General features: G+C 32.4%; 2 protein-coding genes across 3 annotated transcripts in view; one reads left to right on the plus strand and one right to left on the minus strand.

Moving 5' to 3' along the window:
* The window catches only part of LOC114324916 (tyrosine-protein kinase-like otk), a 463,747-nt gene that overhangs the window by 273,606 nt on the left and 163,661 nt on the right, over positions 1-26,480 (plus strand). The window lies entirely within an intron of this gene.
* Positions 812-9,731, minus strand: LOC114324917 (amyloid-beta precursor protein). 2 transcript variants are annotated; one of them, XM_028272839.2, is made up of 3 exons: positions 9,459-9,731; positions 4,364-4,877; positions 812-1,111 (listed from the first exon to the last, which is right to left on the minus strand). In XM_028272839.2, exons 2-3 carry the CDS (start codon positions 4,575-4,577, stop codon positions 924-926), a joined length of 402 nt encoding a protein of 133 aa, XP_028128640.1. In that variant the 5' UTR covers positions 4,578-4,877; positions 9,459-9,731; the 3' UTR covers positions 812-923. The 2 variants fall into 2 exon arrangements, with proteins under 2 accessions (XP_028128640.1, XP_028128641.1); XM_028272840.2 differs by lacking the exon at positions 4,364-4,877 and having other exon boundaries at positions 9,459-9,715.

Genomic DNA, 26,480 nt, shown 5'->3' on the forward strand with positions numbered 1-26,480 from the left:
CACCTCGATGCACAGAGCGGCCCATACCTTGTCTTGTCTACCCTTTATTATATCTATGCTATGAACCTCCTGCACGGTGACTAATCGTTCAGCATTGCCAGATCGTCTCCTAATTCTTATCCGTCTTGTATCTGGTGCAAATTCAAATCGGGACTCATCTAAGAATAAAGTAGAGACCCATTCACATCTAATCCAATTTGCGTGTTCTTGGCCCACTGAAGTCAGTGAGCGCGATTTCCTCTATATAACACAGACACTCTCACAGGTCTTCGAGCAATTAACCCTACCTCATTCAGTCTATTTCTCATGGTTTATCCACTTACAAACACCTGATGGGTCTCTTGCAGCCTGATTTGTAATTGTGATACAGTTACAGTGCGATCTCACAAAGCCTGCAACCTAATAAAACGGTCTTTTACGGCTCCGAAAGAGCAGTAAGCGCTGTAAAATGAAGCGGCAGTATAAAGCATGGCCAGACAGTGTTTTGGTTGTTGTTGTGGCTAGATGAGCTACACATTTGGGCCAGGTCTATTCGTTTGTGACACGAGCCGAAGGTGGGCCCGTTCGATGTTTCTACGCGATATTTTACAGCTCAGTCTGGCCATCCACTACACTCACCGTGGGACCCATTTTCGCGCTTCATTTTACTGCTCTTACGGTGCCGTAAATTATCGCCTGTCTGGCCTTAGCCTTAACAAGACATATGTATTGGATATTAATACTGATATGTCCTAAGATCGAAATATATAGAAAAAGGGCAAAAAGTATCAAGATGACTTTCTGAATCATATCACAAAAAAAAACACCAAAATAGTTTAAAAAATTATATTTGTTAACTATTTAACATCGCATAATTAAAAATAACATATTTTATTCATCATTTGTATACAAACACAATTAACACAGTGTTATTGATGTCACAATTAATTGGAACAAACTGGTTTTGCTATCTTTACACATTCTTCCTCCTCTCTGAAGTTGTTTTTAGTAGCGTGGCAGCCTCCGTAGAAGACCTGGACGCATTTTTTGTCTTCGTTGCTCCATTTATATACTGGGATTCTAGCACGGCAGACGCCTAGACCATTTTGTTGTTGAACACCAAGACCACAATCTGCAAAATAAAACACAAGTGTCGTTCAATAAAATGCTAAGAGTGCGACGTTCTGGAAGAAATCTGGCAACACTGCTTTACACATCAACTCTTCCTTTCTCTCACCGCACCAGTTTCGCCTCGCTGCATTGCTCAGTGTCGGCCTAGCAACCTTCGAAGATGAAGATCCCGGTAGCTGTTACCGTCAATGTAAAATTCATGCTGTGATACATTTTTAAATGCAAAATTGATTTCACCTATTGACAAAATGATGGATTTGGAAAGAAATTTTAAGGTTTATCCTAGTCTACGTAGCATCCATTCATACTATGAATAGTCCAAGAAAAACACACTTCCAGACAAGTCTACTATATTTCTGATCTCTGTCAAAAAGGTACTCTCTGACGAATACAACGATATTCCGAAAAATACTTCATTTTTATACTGTCAACATAAATAGCTCTGGTTGTAATATTTAATGGTTGTAATGGTTGTAATATTTTTATAAAAATAGTAAATTTAAATTCTAATATTAAAAATTAAAATTCCAACACAGTCTTAAACTTAAATTTCCGTAACCACATTGGATCTTGACCTTGGTTAATACCTTAAAAATTCCCTTTCCTGGATGTCAATGTTACTGACATTTGAAGTATTTCAACTTCCTTCTAAATCATTGACAGACTAAACGTAGTTCAATGTAGACCTAATAATAAAAAAATCTCTTAATTAATGGAGTAGAGCATCATGTACCTAGTACTAATCCGTTGGCATCCAATGTAAGCCAAATTGTAGATCAGATTTCACCATGTAGTTAGAACATTCATCTTGACCAGTGTTTGGCATTGTGGCTATTTAGCAAGGACAGAGAGTAAGTAATCGTAACCACACTTTTCAATTTTTAACATTCAAAATTTCACCCTTTTCAATTTTACTAAGTGAGATTACTTACTTTTAGGTTCACTGATGATGGACTGATAAGTCCGAAAACGTTTTGAACGTAATCCGTTTGGATTTTTAAAATTTTTTTAGAATTTTTATTAAATATACCAACTACACTAGGGAGTTTTACTTCATGTTAATTTTATATAAATAGCTCTCTTTGTTGCCTCAACGAGTTTCAGCTTTTAAAAAAATTCATAAAGTAAAAAAAATGAATGCGTGTGTACTTTGTACGCACGTAAGAAGTTATACTTCTATTATATAATTTCAACGAAATGAATATACTTAACAGTTACAATACAAAAAATTAACAATAATTACCAAAAAATAACCAAAACTTAACAATGCCAAAAATAAAAATGAATATGAATCGTCCGGGATTTGAACCCGCGATCTCTGGATCTCTGGTCCAATGCCCTACCAACCAGGCTATCAAGGCGCATGTTATTGACGTTTCGCATATACATAATTATTACACATCATGGTAACAAGTGAAATATAAAAATAGATATTTTATTATTAAATAATAAAATATCTATTTTTATATTTCACTTGTTACCGTGATGTGTAATTATGTATGTGCGAAACGTCAATCTTACGCCCAAGGAAGACAAATTCAAAGACACAAAAATTATAATAAATAATACATTTACTAAAAAACACTAATATATTATTTGAATGGCTTATTTGCGCTGATACATAATTTGAAAGATTAGCAAAGAACAACATACTATTGAACGTAAAGAAATAAATTATTAATCACCTAGGTAGATCTTGGCCATAGAAATAAGTTGCTTTAAACTGCAGTTAAATATATCGCAGTAAATAATTAAGGCATTATAATAGCTGCACATGACGAATAGAGGAGAATTTAACATAAGGTTAGTTCTAGCTTGTGTATTTCTGAATGTAATCGAATTTCTTACTGGATAACACGGATAAGATTATAATAAATATACAATAAAATGTTTTAATAATACTCATCTTACTCCTGAGGAAGACAAATCCAAAGATACAAAAATTATAATAAATATATTTACTAAAAACACTAATATATTCTTTCCACACCTGTTCTTGCACTGATATATTTATACATAACTAGAAAGATTTAGCAACTAAACGCCATACTTTCTGTGTGCGCATGCGCGCAGAATTATGAAATTTTACTCTCAATCGCGCCTAAAGAAGTATAACTTCAACAAAATCTGAATACAGCCGTTTACCACCAGTATACCCTGTCGTCTGTGCTCTTTTTACCTCCACCATGGATCAGACCATCCAAGCTTCAGTGGTAGGTAACCCAATACAAAGACAGAAGATACCCCAACACAAAACGACAGAAACAACTCCCAGAATACTGGAATTATCCACACATCAGACCATGATGGACCATGATGACCAAGGTAAAATTAAGGGTAAAAGATCCATAGGAAGACGAATAATTTCCTGGCTGAGAAACCTAAGATAGTGGTATATTTGCAGCTCAGTAGATCTTTTGAGAGCAGCTGCCAATAAGGTACCGATAGCTGTAATGATAGCCAACCTCCGATAGGAGATGGAACTACAAGAAAAGGAAGACCATGATGATGAATGATGATGTGTATCTTCACTATTGTGTTGTGTAGCTTTTACCAACTTGAGTGAAGTTCTGTGAATGATCCAAAGGATCCAAAAAAATTCTACCCAAACTACTACAGTTGCTCAGTTGATAAAAAAACAAAGAAAATTTGATTAAGATTAAAAAAAATCATAAATGGTTAACGGTCAGGTTCTTATACAAATTATAAATTAAAGAAAGCAATAAAGGAAACCAAGGTGGCCTTAATGACACAATATGGAGAAATTAAAATATGAGAAAAAAAATGAAAGGCAGAATTTACAAAACAGTCATCAGACCAATAATGGCATACGCCGCAGAAACACGACCTGTCACAGAGAGAACAAAAAGATTTCTCGAAACAGCGGAGATGACAACCCTCCGAAAACAGAGCTAGAAATACAGATTTACGACGGAGATGGAAGGTGGAGAACATGGATAACCGAGTAAGAACAGAAGAGTAGAATGGAATGACTTCATAAATCGAATGACAACAAATGCAACAGTGAGGACGGAGAGAGACGGTTCCCTAGTAGAAAGACGATCAGTGGGAAGACCACGAAAACGATGGAACGACTGGGGGCACATTGAAAAAATAGAGGGTCATGTCTATCCAAAAATAAGAGCAGGAAAAAAAGGTATATTCAAAGAAATCTGCTTTGAAAAGGAAATTTTTAAAGTACAAAGTCTGGTTTGAATGATACGTGAAGTTCATATAAATAATAAACCATTACCTTCTTTCCTAAAAGGTCTTGCTGCTAGAGCCACTGGATCTTCATAAGTTATTTTAATTTCTGGAAGATCTTCACCAAACACTTGGCTGCTTGCGATGAGGCAAAAACAGAAAAACAGGACAGCAGTTTTCATTTTTCTTCTTCGATTTAAATATAATGTAAAATTAGAAGAGATTAGCTTTATACCAAAAGGCAAACCTTGAACCGGTTGCATAGAGGTTAATAAATGTAAAGTGAATCAAATAAAACAAATATTTCATTTTATTTAAAAACTGTAAGATAACAAAAGTTATTGCATTAACACAGTTTTATTGATATCGCAATTAATTGGAACAAACTGGTGTTGCTATCTTTACACAGTCTTCCTCCTTTCTGAAGTTGTTTTTGGTCGCATGGCAGCCCCCGTAGAAGTCTCTGACACATTTATTGTCTTCGTTGCTCCATCTATATACTGGGATCTCAGCACGACAGACACCTTGACGATCATTTTGTTGTTGTACTCCGAGACCACAATCTGCAATGGATTAATTAATAAACTGTATTATACAGGGTGACTCATGAGGAACTGTACATACTCCTACCACGTCTAGAGGCTCCTATGGGGAATAACAAATGACCATTAAAAAGTGTCTGCTCCCATTGTTTAATAATATACAGGGCGAGTTTCGCATTTTGACAGAAATTTATACTCGTCATAATTTTTGAACGGTCAGATCGATGTGTCTCTTATTTTGGTCAATCGTTACACTATTACCACCTAATCAACTGATTTACTCAAACTAGAAAAATCAGGTCCGGCTTTAAAAAATTAGTTCGTTTGGGTCTTAGAAAAAATTTCACCCTGTATACGCTTTTTGAACACTCTAATATTAATTTTACAAATTAGACAAATAGGCAATTAAAATGACATATTTATTTTTTCCCCACACGATTACTTAATTTTTTATAAAAAAATCAAATTTGACTATGAATTAAAAATTTGGTAAAGTGAACCACAGATTAAAAAAAAATTAACTTTAATTACAAAAATTAATTTCTTAAACAAATATTTGATTTATGTTGTTCTGAAGCTATTTTAATTATTAATTATTATCAATAATTAATATTATAATTAATAACTATTCTGACAATATCATTTTAAAGTCTTCTACTTTAAAATGTATCATATGTATCTGAATTGCCGATATAAATGAGTCAAATTAAATAAATTATTAGAAGAATTTTTTTACTAAGCAACAACATTTTTGTTTATATTAATAGTATTTTGTATTTTGACAACGGCACCCGATTTGGGCGTCGAAACGTTAATAAAAATCATTTTCAACGAAAACTTTTCGTTTATAAATTTGCAAAAGTCTGTGTGTTATTGCGTCGCCGCTCCTGCAATACTTAGAGCAGATGTATCGATGGATTCTTATGTAGTTTTGTCTTCTGAATCCAAATCTGAAAACGGCATTTTGATATCTCTAACCGTCTTCGAGATAATCGACCTCAAAATCGAAAATGTGACGTCACAATCCGGTTATCTCCTACCAGGCACTAAACGTCAGCTGAAATCTTTGATTAGGAAGTAGGCTACTTTTTTAACCTGAATTTGTTAAGCAAAGCAAATGTTATTATTTACATTTGAGTTTGACACTTCGTGAATGTCAAACTAAATTTTAAATTATTTAGCTAGTAATAAAATATAAATGACATTTTATAGTGAATTTAATTATTATATAAAATAATATGTGTAATAAATGTATAAAAATACAATTTGAGTATATTTTGAAAGCAATAATACATATTATACAATATTAATAATGAATCAGTAGAAACGATTATATTTTTAAATTTGGTAAATTATCTATAACTCCACTCGACCAGTGACCAGCGCACACAACTCAAAACACAAGTACGCAAATACGGTTGCGTGAAGCGTGGCGCAAAGCCGTGGAATTTACGAGACTCGCTAGGTCTGTAGATCCAAGTAAAGTTCATCAGTAAAAGTATCTTTATCATGTATGTATTATTTATTTTACAATATTGGAAAATTGTTATTTAAAATGTGGTTTGGAATAAAAAAGTATGTTCTGATATATGAAATTACATCCTTCTATCTAATGGAAAAAAATATTTGACGAATTTTCTCAAATTATGGATACCAACATCATTTTCATTTATAACTCTTGTATTTTTGATTTGACGAAGAAAAGTTATTCTTCATAAAAATCTCTTCTTGGTCTAAGAATTATGATGCAACCATCATGAATCAAATTTTATTCATTTTATACGAGGTATGTAAAAAATATGAATTTCGAGTAAAGTATCTTGATAGTTCACAACATTTAAATTAGAATGATGTACTTGCACATCAAAACATAATTTTTAATTCTAAACAGTTTTTCGTAATAGCAATTTTCTATATTATGAATTTAAATAGGTATATAAAGAAAGTTTTCGTTATGATAATGCTCGCATTTTCAGCTTGTTTAATAATATTGTGGCTTATTTCCCATTCTAAATAGTTAATATTTGATTTATATTACCACCCAATCAACTGATTTGAAAAAAATCAGGTCCGGCTTTAAAAAATTAGTTTGTTTTGGGTCTTTCACCAAAAAAAAATTTGTTTTGGGTCAAAAAAAAATTTCACTCTGTATACGCTTTTTGAAAACTCTAATATGAATTTTACAAATTAGACAAATAGGCAATTAAAATGGCATATTTATTTTTCCCCACACGATTACTTAATTTTTTATTAAAAAATAAAATTTGTCAAAATCGCTTTACCATAAAAATAAAAAAAATTAAACAGCGTTTTTCTTAAAATTAAAAGTTTCACCTTTTTTTTTCTATAACACGTCTAGATCTAAAACTCCCCATAACCCTTCTCTTTGAACTCTATAGTTTAACATAGACGTGATCAAATATATAAATTTTAAATTTTTTCACTTAATTTTTGCGATCTAACTTTGCAATTCACGAAGCTGCACCTTTTATTTTTAAAAATTCATAACTTTTACGAGAAGAAGACTGAAAGTCTACAACAATTGTCATAGTCTTCAAAATGGTAAGAGATTATGTGCTGTAAAAATTTCAGAAAAAAAATTTTTAAATGGAACGTTGTAGAGAGTTCAACCGTGATTTCATCTTTTTTTTTTAATTTTTAGGTTAAAATTGCGATTTTGACAAATTTTAATTTTTTAATAAAAATTAAGTAATCGTGTGGGAAAAAAATAAATACGCCATTTTAATTGCCTATTTGTCTAATTTGTAAAATTTATATTAGAGTTTTCAAAAAGCCTATACAGGGTGAAATTTTTTCTAATACCAAAACGAAATAGTTTTTTAAATCCGGGCCTGATTTTTTTCTAGTTTGAATAAATCAGTTGATTGGGTGGTAACATAAATTAAATATGTGTTCAAAAAAAAATTTATTTTTGTAATAAAAGTAAATTTTTTTAAACTTATGGTTCACTTTACCAAACTTTTAATTATTATTCATAGTCAAATTTGATTTTTTTATAAAAAATTAAGTAATCATGTGGGCAAAAAAATAAATATGCCATTTTAATTGCCTATTTGTCTAATTTGTAAAATTCATATTAGACTTTTCAAAAAGCTTATACAGGGTGTATTTTTTTGTAAGACCCAAACGAACTAATTTTTTAAAGCCGGACCTGATTTTTTTCTAGTTTGAATAAATCAGTTGATTAGGTGGTAATAGTGTAACGATTGACCAAACTAAGAGACATATCGATCTGACCGTTCAAAAATTATGACGAATATAAATTTTGTCAAAATGCGAAACTTGCCCTGTATATTATTAAACAAGTGGAGCAGACACTTTTTAATGGTCATTTGTTATTCCTCATAGTGCCCCTATACGAGGTAGAAGTATGTACAGTTCCTCATGACTCACCCTGTATTTGATTAAAAGACATAAAAACTCAAAATAAGGAATTTGGAAAGAGCTGTCGAGGTTTTTCCTAGACTACGCAACATCCATACAAAAATAGGAAGACTAAGGTGGGCAGGACATCTAGCAAGATCACAGCAGAACAACCCTCCTAGAAGAATCCTTATGTCACAGCTTGTGGGAAGTAGAAATAGGGGTAGGCCAAAACTCAGATGGAAGGATGGTGTAAATTAGGATGGTAGCAAAATAGGGGCAACAAACTGGCAACAGTTGGCAATGGATAGAACTGACTGGTGTAGTTAATAGACTTATGAAAAAGTCGAGTCTCTTTTATAGGGCTGTAACACCATTGATGATGACGACGTAACATTCATCCATACAATCATTCATGAGATTTTTTCTCTGAACAGGAGGTGCAGCCTGAAAAAACATTTCGTCGCCAAAGATTCTGAAAACTATTTGTCTTCTTCTTCTTTCTCTTTTTGTATAGACATGATTCTGTCTGTTTTTTCAATCTGCCTCCAGTAAGTAGTTGTCGTTTCATCGTTTTCCCACTGATTGTCTTCCTAACCGTCTCTCGCCGTCCTTACTACTCTATTTGTTGTCATTGGGCTGATGTGGTCATTCCATTCTACCCTTCTGTTTCTTACTCATGTATTAAAATGTTCTCCACCTTGCATCTCTGTCGTATATCTGTACTTCTAGCTCTGTCCTATAGTGTCTTACCGTCGATTTTTCGAAGGGTTTTCATCTCCGCTGTTTCGAGCAATATTTTTGTCCTCTCTGTGCCAGGTTGTGTTTCAGCCGCGTATGTCATTATTGGTCTGATCACTATTTTGTAAATTCTGCCTTTCATTTCATTTCCGATATTTTTATTTCTCCATATTGTGTGATACAGGCAACCTGTGGCTCTGTATGCTCTATTCACTTGATCTTCTGATCTTCTACTTATGTTTCTAGCCTTCCGTAGCTAGATAGTGTGATGCCTAGACAGATAACAGAGCTGAGGGAGACGTATGTTCAGCAAAGGACGCGTACGGGTTAATGATGATGATGAAGACCATGATAATGAATGATGATGAGAAAGTATATTATGTGCAAAAAACTGCTTTGAAAAGTTGTACAAAATTTTCAAAGTCCAAAGTCTGGTTCGAATGATAAAAGGATGATAAAGTTATAAAGAACCAATACCTTCTTTCCTGAAAGGTCTTGCTGCTAGAGCTGCTGGATCTTCATAAGTTATTTTAATTTCTGGAAGATCTTCTTCACCAAACACTTGGCTGCTTGCGATGACGCAAAAACAGAAAAATAGGACAGTAGTTTTCATTTTTCTTCTTCGATTTTACTACTTGTTTATCTGAATGGGTAAATATTATGTAAGGCTAGGGAAGATATGGTTTTATAGCGAAACCCAAACCTTGAACTGTTGGTTGCATCGAGAATAATATTAAGTGAATAAAATAAAATAAATATTTTGGTGAATAATCTATTCTTGGATAACCTTTGGAAAATGTAACTATTATGTTTGGCTTTGTACCACATTTTTCTGTAGATTAAACAGAAGTTGAATCTAAGAACCAATTAACGCTCTGTATTAATACGAAAGATGCTGTATTTGTAGTGAAACAAAAACAAAAATATTCATTATCAATATTAAATTTATCGTTTTACAAAATATTTACATTATTTTATGTATTTGGATAATTTTTACTACATAAGTATTATTTTCACTCCGAACAAATTGTCTTCAAAATTATCCTGTTATATGCATCCACTGCTCCTTCATAAAAGACTTTGTTTTCTTCTATTAGCTTGGTGCATAGGCGCCCATACACACGGGCAGGGGGGGCCGTGGCCCCCCCTAGCTTTTCGGGAAAGAAAAAAATTAAATTTATATTACATAAACGCATTTTTGTCAAAACATTATTGGATAATTTTGAGAGATAAATTGGAAACAACATATTTATTAATAAAAAACAGTGTCTGCGACAGTGGTCTGTATGGAATGTGCATAATACACATTTCCCACAATCAGGGTATGCTACTAACGAAAACATTGACAGAGATTAGAGGCGTGGGAAACATATACACTGTAATCGACACCCAAAATTACAAATTAAATGAATCATTTATACTGCAAAAAAACCATATCAGCAAGAATTCCGATCTCTGATCGATAATCACTATTGAGCCATTTGTCTTTAACAACTGGTATAAAGTAATTATATTTTATATTTTGAAAAAATTCATACTGAAAAATACTTTTTAAAATTTATTGAACATAGTCAAATTTTAGTTAGCAAAAGTATTTTTTAGTAAGTAGATTATTTTTAAAGTGTGCATTATGATGAACAGAACAATTTTATTTAAATGAAAAACAGGTGATTTTTCATAATGAATGAGTGTTATATACAGGGTGTCCCAAAAGTAGCGGAAAGGCCGAATAATTCGCGAAATGAACATCGGATCGAAAAACTGAAAAATACGTGTTCAATAATTTTCAAAAATCTATGCGATGACACTAAACAAGTCCACCACTTCAACCCCTGGGTGTGGAGCGGGGGTAACTTTAAAATCTTAAATGGAACCCCTAATTTTTGTTGCAGATTTGGATTTTCCATGTAAAAATAAGCAAATTTTATTCGAGCCATTTTGCGAATTGTGGATAGGTAGATAGCGCTATAATCGGAAAAAACGGTATATCGTGATACCACAGCAAAATTATAGAAACGGTCTAATATCTCGAGAAATATATGTACTTCCAGATAAAACTAAAAAACACGTGTTTAATATTTTTCAAAAATCTATAGAATGACACCAAACAGGATTTTTCATTCCACACTCTGGAGGTGGGGTGAGAGTTAACTTTAAAATCTTAAATAGGAACCCCCGTTTTTTCTTGCAGATTGAGTTTCCTCCTCAAAAAATAAGTAACATTTATTCGAACTTTTTTAGAATTGTTGACGGATGGCGCTATATTCGGAAAATGCGATTTATTTGCGCCATCTATCAACAATTCTAAAAATGTTTGGAATATGTCTGCCTTATTTTTCATAAGGATTCTATATCTGCAAAAATAAAGGGGGCTGCTTTTTAAGATTTTACAGTAAAAACTTGGTTCGACACATACTCTTGGTTAGTCTGCTCGCCAAAGTTGAAGGGAAGGCTTTGCAAGCATTGTATTCTTTTCAAACGGGTTTTAAAGAGAGGCTCAACTTTTGTGGTACCCATGACATTTCCATTTAAAAACTTGGTCTAGTGTTTAAATGTATGAATAATTCCTCACAACAGGGTTCAAACTAGGTTTTTTAGGTGGTTTAAACTACAGTAGACTCCCTCTGTAACGAGAACTGAAATGGTGAATTAATTATCTCGTTATAAGCGGATCGCGTTATATCAAACAATAATAATATTGAAATCTTTTGATGCCTCTTACGTAGTTTATTATGTGTCGATGGTCAACCTAAACAGTGAACAATGAGACTTCGCCGCCATAAATTGTAAATTTCCTATAGTATTCAATATCGGTCTATAAACAGGCAGATGTTTATTACAGGTGGCCGAGTTTATTATAGCACTGGCCTCGATAATAAGACAGATGTTGGGCATTTCTATGTACAGGTAGTTTTATTCAGTCAGAGCATTTATTTATTTATGACCATTACAACGCTAAAAACAGGTAAAGACAAGTATTCTTCGATTTAAATTTTCCTCGTTATAACCAAATATACCTCGTTATAGAGCGTTATAGTTCAATAGGAATTTCATGGGACACCTAATGTACCTCGTTATAAGCGAAACCTCGTTATATCCGTGTTCGTTATAGAGAGAGTCTACTGTATATATTGTCATCCGAAATATACAAAATGTAATGTGCAACATCTTCACGTTTGGCCCCCCCCTAAAAATTTTTATATGGGCGCCCTTGGCTTGGTGCCTACCACTTAAAGTTCACTCTGTCATCCAGGACTACTCATGCGGTAGGTGCTCTCCAGACCAGTGCATTACATGAATGTCTTCTTTATATCTCTCTCCCTTTTCCTCTCTCTTACTTATTTTTGCTGCAGATCCCTCTCTAATATTTCCTACTTTCTGACAATTCGAGTTACTGCCTCCCCTATTGTCTTGTATTCAGTCCTTCTCCTCATTGCTACCTACATTATGGTATTTGTAATTATCCTACTTACCTTCCTGTGTAATTCGTTTCTGTTATCGCCGAACATTCTGCATTCGAACGTCGAACAATCATCACAGCCACCCCACAGTCTGTGCAACGTCAAAGCAAATGGCCCCAGGACAGAGCCCTGCAGCACTCCCGCCAGTCCAGTTACGAGTTACAATCTCCTGTTATTAGTACTCTTTGATTTTTTTCTATAAATGCATCTATAGTGTGTTTTATATTTGAGTATAGAACTCGTCCATTTAGGTATCATTTGACTCCTCAACTAGGGCATATACATTATGTATTGTGTGTATTTTCTCTTTTATTTCTAAGCTTAATGTAATTATTCTGGATTCTGGAGACCTTGGAGATTCTGGATTCGTGGTAACGACCGACGAAAATTTTTCGCATACCGGCCTCTTTGCTGTCCAAACGAAAAGTATATCTCGGAAAAATATTACTTCTCAAAAATTCAATGCCAATGATATGGTACGATTTAATTAAGCCAATAGACAAAAAGTTATCAGGCGCGGTATAAAAACAATTGATTATTTATTCTATTTCTTCTCACAATTCTTATTATAAACAAATGCTTAAAGCGCTTTTTCTGTGAAGGTTTTAAGACGTTTATGAAAACTTTCGTTCGAATAAATAAAAATTTAGGATTCAAAATTGAAACCAAGCAAAAATTAGAAACATTATACAGGATCGTATAAAATGTATTGCGTTCTGAAAGGAAATTAAAAAAAATAAAATATTTTTGAATCGTTACATTATTATACAGGGTGATTGATTAGTGGGGTAAAGCTCAATAGATCCGCTATAGTAATAGATAGCAATAAAAATTAATAACAACAATTTTAGCCACCTTTGAGCTTCACATTACAAAATTAGTTAGAATGTTACAGGGTGTTCGATAACACAGTGGCAAACCAAACTTATGTTTTTTTAAATGGAATACCCTATATTTTATTTTAAATTCGAAATCCTGTTAACTTCTCCATCACAAAAATATAAAGGTTTGTTATGTTATACAGGGTATTTACAAAGTTATAACCAATTTTATATGAAAATCGTAACAAGTTCAACTTCCTGTATAAATAAAAATAAGCAAAACAGCAATGGTTTATTAATGCCATATTTTTTACGTGTTGTCAAAATTTTCAAGAATGATTAATATTGCTAATTTTCTTTATATCAAATACAGGGTGAGTCAAAACGCAAGTACATTATTTTCTCAGTAATTTTAAATGGAACACCCTGCATTTTATATCACTATTGAAAAGTACCATTACCGAACTTTAATTTTTAGATAACATTCCCTATGACTAAATTTATTAGTTTTCGAGATATTTTCATTTTTCAATGGACCAGTAGCGTGGCCACCCAAATCACAAGAATTTAATAAAATGGACTGATTTTTTTGGGGTTACGTTAATAATGAAGTTTATAAAATATCTCCAACAACAAGGGATGAGATGAAAAATAGAATACAAAGTGTATTTCGATGTGGTAATTTACAAATGCTTCGTAGAGTAAGTAGCTCATTCAATGATCGTTTTTAGGCGTGCATAAATGTGTTAGGAGGTAATTTTGAACACCTTATGTAATTAAATATTAAAAAAAATTATTAAAAGTAGCTTTTAATTTTTTCAAACATGTTTTTTTTGTAAAATGTATTATTGATAAATTATTTTTCGTTCTTTATTTGTTACATTGTTACATTTACATACAAAAGTAGTGTTTAATTGTCTTCACAAAATGTTGTATTTTGTTGTTTTTTTTTGTAAAATTTATTACTAATTTTCTTTCTTTATTTGTTACATTTACATAAAAAAGTAGTTTTTAATTGTTTCAAAAATGTTGCATCTTGTGGTTGTGTTTTTTTTTTTGTAAAATGTATGACTAATAAATTATTATTATTTTTTTATTTGCTACATTGTTACATTGATTACCGCATTGATAATCAGTAATCGTCAATTGTCAATTCAGTCATGGCTTACTTAAAATTTAGATAAATTTAGACACCTACAATAATTTGTTCTGAAAAATGAAAATATCTCGAAAACTAATAAATTTGGATATAGGGAATGTTATATAAAAATTAAAGTACGGTAATGTTACTTTTCAATAATGATATAAAATACAGGGTGTTCCATTTAACATTACTGAGAAAATAGTGTACTTGCCTTTTGACTCACCCTGTATTTCACATAAAGAAAATTAGCAATGTCAATAATTCTTAAAAATTTTGACAAAAAATAAAAAAATATGGCATTAATAAACCATTGCTGTTGTGCTTATTTTTATTTATACAGGGAGTTGAACTTGTTACGATTTTCATACAAAATTGGTTATAACTTTGTAAATACCCTGTATAACATAACAAACCTTTATATTTTTGTGATGGAGAAGTTAACAGGATTTCGAATACAAAATAAAATATAGGGTGTTCCATTTAAAAAAACATAAGTTAGGTCTGCCACTGTGTTATCGAACACCCTGTAACATTCTAACTAATTTTGTAATGTGAAGCTCAAAGTTGGCAACAATTTTTGTTATTAACTTTTATTGCTATCTATTACTATAGCTGATCAATTGAGCTTTACCCCACTAATCAATCACCCTGTAGAAATTAAAGTTATCTTACTTCTTTCCACTAATTTTTCCATCGCGGCGCGATATTAGCATTAGCAACCGTGAACGCGTTGATCGAGGCTTAAACAAACCCAAAGCATATCGATTACAGTCTACAGGCTAACAACAAAACACGATTATGCGACTACCGATTAGAATCTGCGAATTTGTAAACGAGAACAAGACGATGATATAAATCTCGGAGCCGAAGCCAATGTGTTCCGCATTCAGCGTAAGCCGTAAGCCCTAAGCCGAAGGTAATTCGGATTTTAGATTTTACCTTGTCCATTATTCTGTTAAAACTGTTAAAAGTGCAGATTCTGTGCATTTCTACCGATACTATTTAACTGCCGTTGATGCAAATCGAGATAAAAGGTTTAAACGAGATAAAACCGTTCGAAGAAAAACCGCGGACTTGATTTGATGTTAATAACTAATACAGAGTCAGCATTTCTGTGTTGTTTTCACCCATTTTCTGCTTTTCCGGTTCTTATTGATGGATTTTGACGTTTCGTTTTAATTTGTATGTAGGTACTCTTTTCGTACTTTACGAATGTGTCTTTTATTAATAAATTGTTATCACCCATTTTGAAAAAATGTGAAAATCTTGAATTATCCATGTCTGTCTGTCCCAGATAGACCGGAAAGATCCAAGGTAAACGTGGTCCTAGTAGAAAAAGAACATCATAGCTAAAAAATCTAAGGCAATGGTATGGAAAAATAATCGTCTGTCTAAACTCTCCATCTTGGATTTTTTGGCGCAAAAACTCGTTTGAGCTGTCTATTGTTACACATGTAGATACTTAAATTTCTCTACTTTTTGGAATCTACATTGTTTAATCTTTATATTTATTATCTATGTTATATATTTTTTTGAGATTAACACATATATGTATGTACTTCGCCTTTTGTTCATTTATTTTTAGCCCTCTAATTCTCGCTTCTTCTATCAGTCGTCAGTGCGTATTCTATGCTTTTTTTGTCTTCAATAGCATGTTTCCTTTGTAGTTACTGATATCTCTTGCATCTCCTTTTTATACATCGTTAGTATATTACCCTTTCTCCACTCAATGTATTATTTACTTATCATTCGTTTCCTCGTGAATTTTTTCTTTACTTGTAACTTTCCTATTATTCTCCTTTTATTTTCCAATCTTGGCATTGAAGCCTCCTGTTATCATCAGTAAATCGTTTCTGGGTACATTTTGACAAGCCTCTTCTCATCTTGTTGAAGTCATTATTTGCATCTTTTGTTGAAGCATAAACGTTTACTATTGACATATTAGCTTGTTGTTCTTGATTTTCATGTATGAAATTCTTCCACTAATTGCTATGAAATCATGACTCTGGTTCGCAGTTTTTTACTGATCATAAATGCAGTACATTCATTCATTGTACCTCCATCTTCGAACAATGTAGTAGCAGCATTTAAATTTTAATCTGTCCTTTGTCCAGTGTGTGTTATATGTTATATGTTAGTTTTATCATTAATTTCAAATAAATGTCTACGACATTCCAGGATATCTTGGGCAAGATTTTTAATAAAGTACAGTGCAAGATACCTGCCTTTTATTTCCCTTCTTTTTCTTAAGGTGCCTTCTCCATTACTGAAGGTTGGCTATAACTACAGCAAATTGCTATCTATCTTGAGCTGTTCTTAGTATCGAATGTGTGTCTATGCCTATTCAATCTCTTACGTTCTTCAGCCAGGAGCTCTTCTTCCTTCCACTTACCCTTCCATTAGGAATCGTAAAGAGTTGTATCTTTCTCCTCTATAAATATATCCTAGAAAACTCGTTTTTTACAATATTTAGGAGTTCTCTCTCAGTCCCCATTCTACTCAGCACCTAGTTGTTGGTTACATGCTCTGTCACAAGAGATCTTCAGCATCCTTCGAAAAACCCACATCTCAAATGCTTCTATATGCCTCATACTTGTAATTTCGAGAGTCCATGCTTGCACTCCGTATAGTAATATATAATAAATACATTTTTGAACAAATTGATATTAGTACGTTCTGTAAAGGTAAAATATTGCAAAACCTCTAAATTTTAAAGAACCGCTTGGATTCACATGAAATTTGGCATACACATGGCTAACAAGTCAGAGAAAAAAAGTGATATTGTGCCGATGTGTGCTTTTGCCCTAGTGGTGAGTTTCACCCCTTTTTGGGGGTGAAAAATATATGTTCGAAATAAGTTCGGAAATAGATAAAATGACTAAAGGCGCGTTTACATGTATCCAGTAACTGGCGTAAGTCGCACTGGAACGACAGTGCTGGCATCATGTAAACGCTTTTTTGTTCCAGTCCAGCGCTGTCTGCCAGCGCTGTCTCGAATAGAAGGCTGGTCTATTTTTCGTGCCAGTGGCACTCGTCCGCGTCCCCTCTAACCCCGTGCCAGTGGTTGTAGACACGTGTAAACACAGCGTTCCAGTCGCTGGCGCTGTCGTACCTGTGGTTTCAGTGGCCATATTAGGATTTTTAATAAGAGTGCCAGTGAGATTGGCGCCAGTTACTGGATACGTGTAAACGAACCTATCCAGCGCTGTCTTAGTCAAGCACTCGCATTCCAGTGAGACTGGCGCCAGTTACTGGATACGTGTAAACGTTACTTAATTCTAAGCAACTCTTGTTCTATAAAGTTTTTTGACCAAGTTAATAATTTTCGAATTATTTGCGAGTGAATATGTTAATTTTTCTACAAAATAATCACGTTTTCAGACGGTTTTTCGCAAATAACTCAAAAAGTTAGTATTTTGTCAAAAAAAATTCGTATCAAAAATATTGCACGTAAAAAAGTGAAAAACGTGGTGTATATATTAGGTCACTATACCTAGTAGAAGGTAGTTATACTAGTTATAGCTAATGAAAAATAGGTTCATATTCGTCAAATTCCAAATGGAATATTTTAACGTGCCATAACCAAAAAACTAAGCACTTTTTTGGGGAAAACTCATTTTAACTTTTTTAAAGTGTTTAAAAAAATGTTTATTTTTGTTTAAAAAAAAAATTAGCATCAAAAGTAAACAACTTACGCTCAAAATAAAGTTGGTCCCTTTTTTTGGTAAGAAATCTAGAAAATCACCCCCTAATAAGCATTTCAACTGAACTTAATTGTTACCACTTTACAAGTTTTTTACTCGCGTATGTATTGATCTTATGATCTGTAAGTTTCATCGGTTCAAAGTCCTTATTTTTGAAAGAGCTGTAGTTAAAAGGGATTTAACGAGTCACTTATCACGAGTGTATGCAAATTTATAAACACCGAATCGTAACCAATTTTTGTCTTACAGAAAAACAAAAAAATACAAAATATTTAGAAAAGTAAAGCAGACATTTTTTATTGTTTAAAAATTTTGGTATCTCTAACAATTTTTAAGTTATTTTGAAAAAAAGCATTTTTTTCAAAATTAAAATTTTTAAAAATTTTACTTTACAACCAAATTTTTTCAAAAATAAGCACTTTGAATCGATGAAACTTACAGATCATATAAACACAACATAAGTAAAGTAATTTAAGTTGCTAATTGGGGGTGGGGGGGGGGTGATATTCCTGAATTTTTTTGCCAAAACAAAAGGGACGAACTTTATTTTGAACGTAGCTTGCTTACATTTGATGCTAGAAATTTTTTTTGTAAAAACAGAAATCAAGCTTTTTTAACACTTTAAAAAAGTTGTAATGTGTTTTCCCAAGAATGCTTCATTATTTGGATATTTCACATTGAATTAATCTATTTGGAATTTTTCGAATATGAACCTATTTTTCATTAGCTATAACTCTGCTTTTGCTAGGTATAGAGACCTAATATATACACCGTTTTTTCACTTTTTTATAGGCTATAGTTTTGCTAAGAATTTTTTTTTCAACAAAATGCTTACGTTTTGAGTTATTTGCGAAAAACCGTCTAAAACGTGGTTATTTTGTTGAAAAATGAACATATTCACTTGCAAATAACTCGAAAAGTGTTGATTTGGCGAAAAACTCTGTAGAACAAAAGTTGCCTAAAATTAGTCAGTTTATCCATTTCGGGACTTATCTTGGACATATGTTTTTTCACCCCTGAGATGGGGTGAAACTCACCCCCAGGGCAAAAGCACACAACGGCACGATATCACTTTTTTTCTTTGACATGTTACCTATGTGTATGCCAAATTTCATGTCACCAAGCGGTTCTTTAAAATTTACAGCAAAAACCGTGAAAGAATGTACTATATGGGATATCCAACGATAAGGTAGAGTTTATTAGAAATTTTATTTCCCTAAAATTCATATATTCGAGCATTCAACCATATCCTATTTTTATCTTATTTTGTTCGTCGCAGGTAAAAAAGTCTTTGTCTCTCTGTCTTAATCATCGAGTTCGCCTACTTAATTTTGTGTTTTTAAATCAACAGAGAACCGGCATTGCGGTATTTCGTTATTCTGATAATTTTTGGGCAGGTACTTGACCCGCTCGTTAAGCTCCCGTTTTCGAAATTCACGATTCAATTATTTTTGTACAATTTTCTGTACGGAAGCATCTCGATTTTCCCTAATGGACTCGACCCTGCAGCCGCAATGCAACTATTTTCCGATTCATCATCGTTAGTAGGCTACACCGACGAACTTCTGAGGACTTTATGCATATCCTACCACACCGCGCCATGCCGCACAATTTTTAACATTTTCCTTTGGTCGCGCATTCGTCATTATTTTGAGAAACGGGTTTCAAGAGTGTGGAAACGTTGGAAATAGTTCATTAAATGAAGGTAATGACGAGGTTAGGTCTGAAAGGGAAGCAAGAGTGAAGTACGCGCAGTTCAATTACTTTAAAAGCGTAATGGGCCGATTCAGGAATAACTTCTTTTAGGGTTTTTAGAGAACAATTGTAGGTGGCTCTGAGTAACGCAAACTTCTTATTATGGCATTCATTAGTGCGCGTTGTAGCTTCTACAAGTAATAACAACGGAACAAAAACGCTGTGACATTCATAATTATTATAAATAGGGAAAATTCAAGAAGTTTTTCAGAATAGCTCCCGAGTAGCTACAGTTACTATATAATGCAACAATAAAGGTTTTCAACGCTCAGAGAAATAAGATTTTTCTTGGGGCTGCGCGCACACCGACAGACAAAAGCAACAATATGAAGTTACAATTTTGTAATTAAAAAGGTCAATACTTAGACAAGGATTAATCTGTAAAAAAAGTGTATTTTTGGATGTGAGAGGTGGCATTCGGATTTTTGCAGATAAAGTTAGGTGACACCTTCAGTAATAATAATTGACTTATTATGCTCCTTCTCAAATATGCTCGTAACATTTATAAAAAAATTAAAATATTTAAAAATTTCGAAAAACAGATTTTTTCTGTTTTCTTTGGTTATAACTTTAAAACGGTTCGTTTTGGAACAAAGTCGTACAGAAATAAAATAAAGATAATTGAATTTTGTATGATATACGACTGGTCAAAAATGTCTTAAGATATTACCTTTTCTGCAATTTAGTAATAAATACAAAATAAGGGGGCAAAATACGCCTGTTGTTATTCAATGTTTCTTAACCACTTTGGTGGCACTTAGAACCTTAGTAATCCGCTTAGAAAATTCTTGTAACTTACTTAAATGGTCTACCAAATTTCATTAAAATCGACCCAATAGATTTTGCATAATAAATTCTCAATGTAAATGTTTTTAAACAAGTTCAAATTTTTTAAAATCTTTCTGAACAAAAAGTAGACCATTTAGAAGTTGGCTAATTTTTTTACATATAAAGAGGTGCTCTAACCTATCTAAATTAGATAGATAATCTAATACACTTTACAGAATTAAAATCGGATTATTTAATTAAGGGGTCTCAGCAATGCTTTAAAATTATAAACAATTTTTTGGCTTATAAACAAATAGCTTTGTTTAATAATAAAAAAATTAATTTTTAGCAATGCAAATAATTAAAACCAGTATAATTTGACTTAAACTTTCAAATGCTGTCAGCAGAATTGCTAATTTATTTTTTAATCAAAAGTTATCCTCGTTCAAAAATTGCAATTTTTCGATTTTTTGAATGTTCCACCGCGTTTATCTCGAAAACTATGCATCCTATGAAAAAACTTGTAAGAAAATTTTTTGCTTAGAATTACCCAAGAAATACAAAAAAATTTATTTTGCGAAAAATCGATGTTATGTAATTCCTCAAGTTCTTTTTGTTTATAACAATCTTATCGACATCCGGATCAACTGTTACCCAAAAAATTCGTGTTCTACGGGTCAAAATACATAAAAAAAAAACTTGGGTAAGTCCATCTAAATAAAGGAGCCCGTAGCACCCCCTCCTGGACACAGCACTAATTTGTTTATAAGCCAAAAAATTGTTTATAACTTTAAAACATTGCTGAGACTGCCTAAATAATCCGATTTCAATTCTGTAAAGTGCATTAGATAGGTGGAGTGCTTCTTTATATGTAAAAAATTGACAATTTTTTGTATGTTCTAGTTTTTGTTGTTCAAGATTTTAAAAAATTTTAATTTTTTAAAAAAAGTTTAGATTTCAAAATTATTATGCAAAATCTGGTAAGTCAATTTTAATGAAATTTGGTGTACGGTTTTACCACATTACAAAACTTTTCTAAGCGGATTAGGAAGGTTCCAAGTGTAACCTAAGTGATGGAAAAACATTGAATAAGGACAGGCTTGTTTTGCCCCCTTATTTTATATTTATTGCTATTTTGAGGCAAGGGTGATAAATTAAGACATTTTTAACCAATCGTATCTGATAGAAAATTTAATTATCTTTGTTTTATTCCTATACGACTTTGTTCCAAAATAAATCGTTTTAAAGTTATAAGCAAAAAAAGTAGAAAAAAAACGAAATTTTTTGAAATTTTTAAATATTTGATTTTTTTATTAATGTTCCGGGCATATTTGAGAAGGAGCATAAGTCAATTATTATTACTGAAGTTATCACCTAACTTTATCAGCAAAAATCCGAATGCCACCTCTCACATCCACCTAAAAACAGATCCTTACTGGTCTAACTTACAATCTATTCTTTATTTTGATCTTAAAAAATGGCGACCGGTTTAGGGACTTAAATTATTTGTCCCATCTTCAGGCCAGTTAAAGAGGTCTTGTGAACAAATAGTTTATAGATAGATCTATTAACTATTTGTTCACAAGATTTAGAGAATATTTATTTTGGACTTTTGTGTTCGAGAATTTGATCTGTGAACGTTTGAGTTTTCAATGAGGAGGTGGGTTTCTACAAAAATGAATGTGTGTGTACTTTGTACGCACGTAAGAAGTTATACTTCTATTATATGATTTCAACGAAATTAATATACTTTTTATTTATATTTTGTTTAAATATTAAACTAATTTATACTTACTACTTCTCAAACATTTTTATTAAAACAGTGCCAAAAATTAAAATAATAAAAGAATAAAACACAAACACATTAAACAAGCCACAAATGATGTCTGAACATTAATTGTCGAAATTTTTTTTAACTAAATACGTATTTTCTGAAAATAAAATTATATAATAAATAAACTTACAATCATAAAATGTATTAAAAAAAACAAAAAAGAAAGTTTCTATTGGGACTCGAACCAGCGCTGATAAGCGCGGTTGGTATTGGAATTCATTAGCCTTCAACGCTTAGCCACGGACATTATGTGTCATTATTTACGAAGATCGACTAACTAAACGGATTAAACTTGTGATATTTTGATATTTTGAAAATTGATCAAATTATTTTAATTTTGAATTGAAATGATTTAGAATTGAAAAAATACAACAAAACAGAGTAAGAAAACAATATATTAGGTGAATATTGATAGAAATTTTGATGGTAATCAAATTATATAAATAAAAGTATTACATACTATGTATTTTGGCAGATCAAATAGGTAGGTTTATACCCATGATACATTAACAATTATTACGTACCTGTTGCTTTTAAAAACTATTTAAAAGTCACTACGATATTATAAACTTTTTTGTTTCTGTCCTCACAACAATAAAACTAATATATTATACATTTGTTTACCTTTACCTTTACCTCCAAACCACAGCTGTCCTACAGCTGCCATATTGGATAATTTTTGACATGTCATTTGAACATCCAATCAGAACAAAGTTATAATGCGCATGCGCCGGGCTGATAGGTTTTAACATATAAAAATTCACCCTCTATCGCCGGTAAAGAAGTATAACTTCAAAAAATGAGTAATACAACGTTAGAGCAAGCATCTCATTATATATTAGTTTTAAACTTTTTTTCTCTTTAAAAAAATTATGCGATACTTTTGTGATTAGTATAATTTTTCTAAATGTATGCACTATCATTCCCTCATGAATGATTAGACCAATTTAAAACCTTTCATTCTGCGACTATGGCCGTCTCTCTCTAGACGGCTGGTTTCAAGTAGCTCCTCGGCTTACAATAGAGTCTTTACCTTCTCGTACAAAGCCCGTCCAGGTATTAGGTAAACACATTAGTCCTCTACATACATTAATTTAAAGCTACCGGACCGGAAGAATATCTGGGAAATGTGCTTCATGGGCTGGGAATGGGAATGTGTATACGGAAATTTCATATAAAGAGGTGCTGGCGATGGCGATCGAGAGGGGTTAAGGGTTGGAAGTGAAATGTTGGAAATAGAGCAAGAACCTTCAGAGGTTTTTGCGGATATTTTTATAAATGTTTTAGGTGATAGTGTGAGAAAATTTTTTATTTTGTATAGTGTCGGTATGAATGAATATTCACCATAATAATTGAAAAAATAAACAAAAATGTTCAAAGAACCAGCAAAGTAGAGGCAACGATTGTGTATATTGGATATGTAAATTGGTAGTGATGGAGTAAAGTTCTCGTCTTCATTTATATCATTTCTTCACATTGTTTCTTAATTCATATTTCGATGTGTTTTTATTTTTCAATCCAATCCTCTCTGTTTTTATATGAGCCATGTTTTATAAGTAATAAGTCTACAAGGTGTCCAGAAACTCTACCGACAAACGAAGACAGGAGATTCCTCAGGTAAATTTAAGATAATTTAACCCAATTCACTTAGTCCGAAAATGCTTCTTAAGGGAGTTAGAGCTCTTTGAAGATGGCGTCTTGTAATTAGTTTTTCTTAAATACCTCCAGAACGCTTCTATTTAGAAAAACAAAAATTGGTACGCGTATTTATCTTCAAGATATAAATCTAATCCATACATTGCAAATTTCTAGTACCGATCATAGGCGTCCGTTTTGGGTAGGGTAACGGCTATTTTATCGCATAACTTTTTTATCTTTAACTTTAATGCATTTCTGACACTGGATTATTAAATTGTGAAGTATTCTAGTACTAAAAGGTACACTTGTTTTAAATCGGTAGGACACACCGTTTTCTAGAAAAATCGATTTGAAAATTTTTCACTTTCTGAATTACCTACAAAAAAAAATTTCAAAAAAAAACTGTTTAGAATGACGAAAACTGGTACATTTATTTATATTCCAGAGATAAATCGATTTCATTAATTGCGAATTTCTAGTACTGGTCATAGGCGTCCGTTTTGGGTAGGTCAACAGTTATTTTATAGCATAATGTTTTTGTCTTGAATTTTCGAGCATTTTTGACACTAGATTATTAAATTATGAGGTATATGAGTACTAAAAGTTACTCTTACTTTATGTTGGTAAAATACTTCGTTTTTTGTTGAAAAGTTCTTTCAATTTTTTTTCAAATTATCCATTATTCCAATATAGAATTATATTCCAAAACGAAAAACCTTCAAATCGATTTTTCTAGAAAACGCTGCATCCTACCGACTTAAACCAAGAGTACCTTTTAGTACTAGAATACCTCACAATTTAATAATCCGGTGTCAAAAATGCATAAAAGTTAAGGACAAAAAAGTTATACGATAAAATACCCGTTGCTCTACCCAAAACGGACGCCTATGACCGGTACTAGAAATTCGCAATCGATGGAATCGATTCATCTCTGAAAAGTAAATACGCATACCAATTTTCGTTTTTCTAAATAGAAGCCTTCTGGAGGTATTTAAGAAAAACTAATTTCATGACGCCATCTTCAAAGAGCTCTAGCTCCCTTCAGAAGCATTTTCGAACTAGGTGAATTGGATTAAATTGTCTTAAAATTATCTGAGGAATCTCCTGTCTTCGTTTGTCGGTAGAGTTTCTGGACACCTTGTATATATAGCTTTTTACAATTCGTTTAACAATATGGTTCAACACGTCGACTGCTGGAATATTTCGAATAGCTGCCAGTAAAATATGCAGTGTTGTTGTTAATCCAATATCCGGAACGAATAGACACCCTAAGAGGTTGAAGGATCACTTTCTAGGATAAACAAGTAGTGATGAGCAGACGCAGACTGAAAACCTAGAACGACTTAAACGTCATATGAAAGAAGACTGGGAATTATCTGTGATAAACATTAATCCGGTGAATATAAAGCCATAAACCTAAATCCTATAGCCTATAGACCGATCGGTCTTACATCATTTCTGTTGAAGACAATAGAAAAAAGGAAAGATAAGGAAAATCAAGAGAATCAACACTCAACAAAATAGTTTATAGCGATCGGATAAACAAGAAGTCGCAAAGGCCAAACAGAAAGGACCAAGATGGTATTATCCTTAGATGGAACAAGGAATGACCGAAGATGAAAAGGTCCAAAACGATGGCCACGTTGCTCTGGAGATATGTGGGCGTGGTTCTTTGGATAGGGCTTAAGTTGTAATAAAAATGAAAAATTAATACGGCTAGTGGTACAATAATAGACAAAAGATGGATAGGCAATAATTAACTAACGGTTTGGCTCTTGAACTCAGAGTAAACGAGAATACTGAATATTACAACTAAAAGTTGGGCGCCATTAAATTTTTGCAAATTAAATTTACAAAGGAACAACTAATGAAAAAGACATAACACGGCAACAGAAAACTTAGCAACACTGCTACAAAAAAACATAACGAAACACAGGTGATCTCGCTCTGTAAAACAATAGAAATAAATATTAAAGAAAAAATATTCATTTAATAAATGGTTAGTCATTTAATAGTCATAGTCATTTAATAAAATGTATATACAAACACAAAAAAAAGTATTAAATGGACAATTGTAACTCTCACTAATAAATAGTTATTAGAATATAAAATTAACTAACAGTTAATATACATCATTCATAAAGTTTAGAGGTAGCAAAATAATAATTAGCCATGCTTCGTCCATTTCAAAATAATAAAAAGGCATTAGTCACTCCATTAAAGTAATGAGATTGCATTTACTGCCTTTCTAGATATAGAAGGGGCATTTCATAATACACTACCAAATTCTATTTATGATGCAGCGTCATTAAAAGGGATATCCACTACCTGCCGTATACAACTCGATCAAAGGAGAGGAGATTTTGGCGAAAAC

This window comes from Diabrotica virgifera, chromosome 9 (genome assembly GCF_917563875.1).
Source record: "Diabrotica virgifera virgifera chromosome 9, PGI_DIABVI_V3a".
NCBI lineage: Eukaryota > Metazoa > Arthropoda > Insecta > Coleoptera > Chrysomelidae > Diabrotica > Diabrotica virgifera.

Coding starts and splice junctions, on each gene's coding strand:
- LOC114324917 (XM_028272839.2), bottom strand. CDS start 4,577: ATGCAACCGGTTCAAGGTTTGCCTTTTGGTATAAAGCTAATCTCTTCT. Junction 1,112..4,363: donor AAGACCTTTTAGGAAAGAAG/GTAATGGTTTAT, acceptor TTTATTTTGCAG/ATTGTGGTCTTGGTGTTCAA.